This window comes from Nicotiana sylvestris, chromosome 9 (assembly GCF_000393655.2).
Source record: "Nicotiana sylvestris chromosome 9, ASM39365v2, whole genome shotgun sequence".
NCBI classification, from domain to species: domain Eukaryota; kingdom Viridiplantae; phylum Streptophyta; class Magnoliopsida; order Solanales; family Solanaceae; genus Nicotiana; species Nicotiana sylvestris.
Window position 1 is genome coordinate 159855469 of NC_091065.1, and position 9165 is coordinate 159864633.

The window sequence follows — 9165 nt, forward strand, 5'->3', positions numbered from 1 at the left end:
CTAATCAAATAAGTCATCAATGCACATTAGTGGGTACTTGTTCTTGACTGTAACTTTGTCCAAATGCCTATAATCAATACATATCCTCATAGAGTCATATTTATTCTTCACAAACAAAACTAGAGCACCCCAAGGTGAGACACTTTGTCGGATGAAACCCTTATCAAGCAACTCTTGAAGTTGTTTTTTTAATTCCAACAACTCTAATGGTGCCATACGATATGGTGGAATAGAAATGGGTGGAGTTCCCAGCAGCAAGTCAATATCAAAATCGATATCCCTATCGGGCGACATGCTTGGTAGGTCTATTGGGAACACATCTTGGAAATCCCTCACTACCGTAGCTGACTCAACGGAATGAGTATCGGCACTGACATCCCTCACAAAGGCTAGATATGCTTTACACCCCTTCTCAACCATTCGATGTGCCTTAAGAAAGGACACAACATTGCTAGGAATATAATCCAATGTACCCCTCCACTCTAACCGTGGCAAACCTAGCATAGCCAATGTCATAGTCTTAGAGTGACAATCCAGAATAGCATGATAAGGCGACAACCAATCCATGCCCAAGTTCATGTAAAAGTCTATTATATTGAGTAGCAATAGATTAACTCTGATCTCATAACCAGCGATATTGACCAAACACGACCGATAAATATGGTCCACAATAACAGAATTTCCCACAAGCATGGATACATTTACATGAGCATTCAGAGAATCACGAGATATATCCAAATTTGGAGCAAAGTAAGATGACACACATGAATAAGTGGAACCATGATCAAATAAAATTGATGCATCCCTATGACAGGCCTGAATATTGTCCTACCAAGAAAAGCATAGAAATGAGCTTGGCCTCCCCCTCTAGGGAGACCTCTACCCGGCTGACCTCCATTCCTAGTTGGTAGCGCAGAAAGAGCGGCCACTAAAGCCGTAACCATGGCTTGTGAACCCTATGGACCCTCTGAAATATGTGGAACCTTTGTAGTTTGTGGAGGTGCACCTCTCCTGAGTCTGGGGCAGTCCCTCCGTATACCTAGTATCACTACACTTCAAACAAGCTTTCAGTGGGTATGGCTGCTGAAACTGATGGTCGGTTAGACTGACTGTTGAAGGCACCCCATGCAGGAGGTGCACTGGAAAGTAGTTGTGCATAATGGGTGATCTGAGAACTCGAAATAGCTAGAGTAAGTGCTAAATGAACTAGGCGGCTCACATAACCTCTACTATGACAGGCTGAAATTGTAGTGTGGGTACCACTAAATCCTCCAAGACGTTGAGGCCTCTCGGGCTCCTTCTCCTCCCTCTCTCGATCCTTCATACCCTCATCCTCAGAGTAGTCTCTACAACCTACTAAAATGGAGTATCTGTCTCCAACTCTCAAGCCATACTGAACGTAAGACCATAACTAAGCCCCTCGATAAATTTGCGAACTCGCTTTTTGACTGTAGAAGCTAAGGCAGGTACATGTCGGGACAGCTTACTGAATCTGATGGCATACTCTGATACTGATATAATCCTTTGACGCAGCTGCTCAAACTCCATGTTCCATGCATCCTAGAGGGTCGAGGGAACAAACTCTCTCAAAAACATCTCTGAAAACTGAGCCCAAGTGAGTGGGGATGCATCAGCTGGACTACCCTCCTTGTAAGCCTACCACCACCTATATGCCACTCATAATAGCTGAAATGTAATAAAGGCAACTTCGCTCAGCTCCACAATACCCATGGTGCAGAGAATATGGTGGCACTTTTCTAGAAAACTCTGTGCATCCTTAGTAACTATGCCACTGAATGTAGGAGGTTCATACTTCTTGAACCTCTCAAGTCTCCTCTACTCCTCCTCAGATGCCTCTAGCCTGTCCTCAGGCTGAATCAAATAATGGGATGTGTTGTCATGACACCTAAAACCAGATCAATATAGGCCCGCTGCTCCAGGGTATGGGCCGCTGTTATCTGAGCTCCTCCCCCAGCCTGAGATGTAGCTGGTGAAACGGGGATCAATCCCGCCTGAGTTAAAGTACCGAACATGCTTAAAAATGTGCCAAGGTCTCCTGAAGTCCAAGGGTGACAATAGGCATCTTGGGTGCCTGTCCCCAAACTGGAGCTACTAGTGGCTCCTCAGTTGATGCTCTGGAAGGTGCTCTGGCTGCAGCATGTACCCCTCCTTGGCCCCTACCTCAGCCCTGGCCTCTCATGACTCCAAAAGGGGGCACGAGTGTCTGATCGTCTGATTCGATAGTGCATATCCTCACCATCTGGGGGAGAATAGAATGACAAAGACTCAGATGTCGAAATCAACAAATTCCCACGATAAGGAATTAAAGATGTGGTGGTTTCTTAATAGTTTCGTAGCCTCTCGAATATAAGTATAGACATCTCCATACCAACCCGAAGACTACTAAACTTGCTTATGACTCGTAACACCTATGAACCTAGAGCTCTGATACCAACTTGTCACGACCCTAAATTCCCACCTTAGGATGTCGTGATGGCACCTAATCTCTAGATTAGGTAAGCCTAACATACATTGAGAATTAGTAGAAATAACAACTTAGATATCAAATTAAACAGTTAAACTATCGTAATAAAACCCAAATGGTACAACTGTCAAATATCTCCCAAAACTAGTGAAACTGAGTCATAAACTCTATGGAGAATGCACTAATAATCTCTAAATACAACTATGTTTGAAATGAAGATAAACAGTAGTAAGGCAATAAAAGAAGTTGACTCAAAGGCCTACGAGCGTCAACATGTATACCTTGAATGCTCCAAAGTAATTGGGTCAACTCATTAGTATCCGGCATAGGAGGAAGTACCTGGATCTGCACAAAAATGTACAGAAGTATAGCATGAGTACACCACAACAGTACCCAGTAAGTATCAAGCCTAACCTCGATAGAGTAGTGACGAGGCAAGGTCATGACACCTACTAGACAAAAGAAACCTGAATAGAATATAATATAATCTATTAGCGGAAAGCAAAGAAATAAATGACAACAAAGAAATACCATGATGTAAGTCTAAAAACGGATATTAAAGCAATAAATACAACAAGAATGAGCATATGATAAGAACAACAAGCAATTAGATATAATAAAATGCAAGTAAAACAAATGAAGGAATAACAATAACCGTTCAATCAACAAACCTTTTCAACACAAAATGTACAACAAGAATCACAGTTGAGGCACCACACCTCATATCCACATTTTCATAATTTACAATCACAATCTTCCTTATATCGCCGTGTGAGCCTTGCATTTATATTTTTAAAAATATTTTTCCCGAAATAGCTGCACACGCTTTATCCCCCTTATCTCACTGCGTGGCTTCAAGTAATTCCCTTACTAGCAACACACGTATAAATCCCATCTTATCTCACTGCATACACATCAACCCCTATCCTTATACCGTCGCACGGATATCAATACCACAATACAATAATTAACTTGCACCACACGTGCTCATATGCCACAACATTTCCAAAACCAATAATATCAATGTTACCATAGTACATAGCCCACAGATCAACCACAATGTGTACAAGAATCTCAATAACAATAAAATGGATGAGAAATAACTCAACAAGGAAAGATATCTCAACAATCAACAACTTCAACCACAATGTGTTAATAGTTTTCACAACTACAACTTCAATAACTCAACAATGAAGGTATTCCCATGAAACGACAACTTCAATCCAAGTACATGACTTAGTATTAACAATGAAAGAGATAACATGAAATAACGACTAAGTCTAAATGGATGAGAATAACTTAACAATGAAAGGAATGGCATGTAACAACAACTACAAGTGAATACATATAAGAGTTACATGACGATGTAAAGTAGAACATGTAATGACAACTTTAATTCGGCCATGTAAGAATAACTTAACAACTAAAGATAGAACAAATAATAATAACTTCAATTAAGTGCTTATAGGTAACCTAAGAGTCTAAACCGGTCAAATACCATATATAAGCTCGCGTACACACACGTCACCTTTTGTACACATCTTCCACATACTTCCAATAATAAAATCAACCAAATCCTAAGGGGTAGTTTCCCTCACACAAAGTTAGGCAAGATATTTACCTCAACTAGGACAAATCAACGAAAAATAGCTTTTCCCTTAAAATGCGCCTTCGCACACCTCAAATCTAACAAAAAATAATTTAAGATTATAAAAACCTACAGGGGAAATCAATTTCGATTAATAAAGCTAAGATCTTTACACAATTCTCCAAAAAGTCAACAAAATTTAATCTCGAGCCCGCCTTGTCAAAACCCAAGTCCGAGAGTAGATCTTGACTACCCATAACCCCACGAGTCCACATATATGTTTAGTTTTCAAATCTGAGTCCAATTTGACTCTTAAATCCCAAATTTTCAGTTATTATTCATGTGTTTTGTTTCATGCCACGGAGTCACCTTATTTTAGTTATTATTCATGTGTTTTGTTTCATGCCGCGGAGTCACCTTCTTTCATGTCTTTATTACTGTTTATGTATAGAAATAATAATAAAGACATGAAAAGAGGTTACTCAGAGGCCTGCGAGCGGAACAACGGGTATGCGTTGAAGTCTCCAACAGCTCTGGCACAACTCCCTAATGACCAGTATGATCTGAGGTACCTGGATCTGTACAAAGAATGTGTAGAAATGTAGCATGAGTACACCACAGTCAGTAACCAGTAAGTAGCATGACTAACCTTGGTAGAGTAGTGATGAGGTTCAAGTCAAGACACTCACTAGTCAAATAAACCGTGCAAGATAGCAGTATAAAACTGACGACAGAAAACATAATATAATAAATAGGCATGTGATAACAAGGAAAATTAACCAATAACTCATAAAACACAAAGTGAAATCCTTTAAGGAAACCAATGATATGTTCAAAACATCAACCTGTTCCAACGCATGAATAACATCAAGGATCACCCCGAAATACCATATAACATCATCAACAATCCACCCTTATGTCGTCGCTTGAGCTTCATAGTGAAATATTTCCTCTAATATAGCTACACGCGCATAATCTCTCTTATCTCACCACATAGACATCAATTACACCACCCTTATATCAATGCATGCGCATCTCGCCACCCTTATGCTCTACAAAATAACAAATCAACCCACACAACAATCCCACATGTGCCATTATATAAAAAAAGCAACTATATTCCAAATCTACCTCAAGATATAGCCTATAGCTAAGCAACAAGATGCACAATAACATGAATTAGTGTAAGGGTGCAGGGAACTAAATAGTAAAGCATGTTCAAATAACAAACAACCCTAATCCAAGGCATATTAATAGCCTAAGGTCTAATCCGGTCACAAACCACACATACCCCGGTGTACACACTATTCACCTCATGTATATGTTGTTTCACATAGCACAAACAATGCAATTTGGACCAAATCATATGAGGTAATTCCCTCATACAAAGTTAGGCAAGATATTACCTCAAACAAGCTAGGTCAATACTCTAAGATGCCCTTCCCAAATGAATAAACCTCCGGATGGCTCGAATCTAGCCAAAATAACTTAATAATATCAATAAAAGCCATAGGAAACAAGCCCAAATAATAAAGCTAAGATCTTGGTTCAATTATACAAAGTCAACCCAAAAGGTCAACCCCGAGCCCGCACCTTGGAACCCATCAAAACGCACAAATTCTGAACACTCATTCCAATACGAGTCCAAATATATGTGTTTTATCCAAATCCGACCTCAAATCGTCAATTTTTTACTTTAGAAAAGTTTTTACTAAAATCCTTAATTTCTTTACTTAGATTCATCAATCAATCGCTAGATCAAGGTTGATTTGGTTTCGGGCACTCAAGCCATTTATATCCCACTGTACTGTATGACTTCAACCGAGTTGAAAGAATTGAAGGATCAGTTGTAGGATTTACTTGATAAAGGATTCATTAGGCCGAGTGTTTTACCTTGGGGTGCACCAGTGTTGTTTGTAAAGAAGAAATAGGATCGATGAGGATATGTATTGACTATCGGCAGTTGAACAAGGTTACTATAAAGAACAAGTATCTATTACCTAGCATTGATAACTTATTTGATCAGCATCAAGGTGCCAAAGTGTTTTCCAAGATCGACTTGAGATTGGGCTATCATCAGGTGAAGATTAGGGCAGATGTCCCTAAAACAACTTTCAAGATCCGCTATGGTCATTATGAGTTCGTGGTGATGCCATTTAGTTTGACTAATGCTCCAGCAACCTTTATGAATTTGATGAACCAAGTGTTCAAGCCTTATTTAGATTCTTTTGTGATTGTGTCTATTGGTGATATTCTGGTTTACTCTCATAGTAGAGAGGAGCATGAGCAGCACCTGCGGATTATACTTCAGACTTTAAAGGATCGACAGCTTTATGCCAAGTTTTCGAAGTGTGAATTCTGGTTGGACTCTATTGCCTTCTTGGATCTTGTTGTTTCTTGTAATGGTATTAAGGCACATCCTAAGAATATTGAAGCAGTTCATAATTGGCCTAGACCTACTTTAGCTATAGAGATTCGGAGCTTTTTGGGTTTGACGGACTACTATCACCGTTTTGTAGAAGAGTTCTCATCTATCGCAACCCCATTGACCAGGTTGACTCAGAAGGGCATTCTTTTCAGATGGTCTGATGGGTGTAAGGATAGATTTTAGAAGCTCAATACCGCTTTAACTATTGCCCCAGTATTGGTGTTGCCTACAGGTTCAGGTCCTTATATTGTGTATTGTGATGCTTTGTGTATTGGACTTGGCATAGTATTGATGCAGGATGGTGAGGTGATTGTCTATGCGTCTCGTCAGTTGAAGTTCCATGAGAAGAACTATCATGTGCATGATTTGGAGTTGGTAAATATTGTGCACACGCTCAAGATTTGGAGGCACTACTTATACAGCTTGTCATGTAAGGTTTTCACTGATCATCGTTGTCTCTAGCTTTTGTTCAAGTAGAAGGATCTAAATTTGAGCAGTGAAGATGGTTGGAGTATTGAAAAACTATGATATCACTATATTGTATCAATCGGGGAAAGCCAATATGGTGGTCGATGCCTTAAGTAGGAAGGCACAGAGCATGGGCAATTTGGCATTTATACCTAAACTGGAGAGCCCATTGGCTATGAATGTTCAGGCCTTGGTCAACATATTCATGAGGTTGGATATTTTGGATCCTAGCAGGGTTCTTACCTACGTTGTGGCTCAGTCATCTTTGTTGTGATGCAGTTACTAGTTTGATGATCCTTACATGAGGGTGTTGAAATACACGGTACAACGGGAGGTGCTTAGAAGGTTGTGGTTGGGGATGATGGTTTTTTTGGCTTTAGAGCCAGATTTGTGTTCTGTATATTGATGGTTTGAGAGAGTTTTTCTTTAACGAGGCTCACAACTCATGATATTCTATACACTCAAGTGTCACGAAGATGTAACCTGACTTGAAGCAGTGTTATTGGTGGTGGAAGATGAAGAAGTACATTGTTGGGCATGTCTCATGGTGCTTGAATTGCTAGAAGGTGAGGTATGAACATCAGAAATCGGGTAGTTTGACTCTGAGTTGGTCTAGCCGGAGTGGAAGTTGGAGCGCATTACTATGGACTTTGTGGTAGGCTTACCATGGACTTTGAGGAAGTATGATGTTGTTTGGGTCATTGTGGACAGACCGACCAAGTCCATGCTTTTCATTCTAGTGATGACTTCCTGCACTTCATAGCGGTTGGCTCAGATATACATTAGGGAGATTGATCGTCTACCTTGTATGCCCATTTCTATCATCTCATACCGTGGTACATAGTTTATTTTACATTTCTGGAGAGTTGTTCAGCGTGAGTTTGGCGTGCAGTGGAGCTCAGCACTACATTTCATCCGCATATAGATGGCTAGTCCGAGCAGACTATCCAGATCCTTAAGGATATGTTGAGGGCATGTGTTATTGATTTTAAGGGGTAGTGGGACCAGTTTTTACCAGTGGCGGAGTTTGCCTACAATAACAGCTGCTGGTCCAGCATCCAAATGGCATCGTATGAGGTTTTATATGGTAGGCGGTACAGTTCTCCTATTGGTTGGTTGGAACCCCATGAGGCTAGGATGTTGGCTATGGATTTGGTTTGTAATGCTTTGAAGAAGGAGAAGTTGATTCAGGATTACCTTCGTATAGCAGAGCAGACAGAAGAGTTATTCGGATAAGAAGGCACGCGATGTGGCTTATATGGAAGGCGAGAAGTTAGTTTTGAAAATTTTGCTTATGAAGGGCATGATGAGATTTGGGAAGAAGTCAAAGTCAAGCCTATTGTTTATTGGCCTATTTGACATTTTGGAGAGAGTTTGGGAGGTTTCTAATAGGCTTGCATTGCCTCCCATCCAAGCAGGGGTACATCCGAAATTTTATTTTTCTATGCTTTGAAAGTATCATGAAGATAAGTCGCATATTATGGACTTCAATACAGTGCAACTTGATGAGGATTTGACTTATGAGGAAGATGTGATAGCTATTCAAGATCGGCAGGTTCGAAAGTTAAGATCTAAGGATATTTCTTTGTGAAAGTGCTTTGGACAGGTCAGCCGACTGAGGAGGCTACTTGGGAGTCTGATTCTGATGTAAGGAATAGATATCTATATCCTTTTCCTAGTCCAGGTATATTTCTATGTCCGTTCAAGGAATAAAGTTACTTTTAGAGGTGGAGAATATAATGACCCTACAAGTCGTTTTGATTTCTAGCTTCCCATTTTAAGGTTGGAGACCTTTCCATAGCCTTATTTGATATTTTTGACTTGCGTGCATGGTCTGTGTTGATTTTTGAAAAGTTTAAAGTTAATTCTTTTTAAGGAAAACATGATTTTTGAAGTTTAAAATGGTTAGAGTTGACCACAGACAACATTATTGGTAAACAATCTTGGATCGGTATTTGACAATTCTAGTAGGTTCATATTATGATTTTAGATTTGCATGCATATTTGATTGGGGTCCCGAGCGCTTATTGTGAAAATTTGAATTTGAAGTTATAAACTTTAAAATCTTTGAGTTTTGATGCTTGATTCTTGATTTTAGATGTTATTTGAATGATTTGAGCTTAGGAGCGAGTTTTGTAAGATATCTTTTTGAGATGTTTGGATGTTTGGATTGGGGCTTGAGGGGCACGGGTGAGT

At 39.8% G+C, this 9165-nt stretch overlaps 1 protein-coding gene across 1 annotated transcript; it reads right to left on the minus strand.

Annotated features, from left to right (window-relative positions):
• Positions 1–898, minus strand: LOC138878496 (uncharacterized). The gene is made up of 2 exons (XM_070158179.1): positions 893–898; positions 1–816 (listed from the first exon to the last, which is right to left on the minus strand). The coding sequence occupies exons 1-2, from the start codon at positions 896–898 to the stop codon at positions 1–3; spliced, it is 822 nt and encodes a 273-aa protein (XP_070014280.1).
• Between the last annotated feature and the right edge of the window lie 8267 nt (positions 899–9165).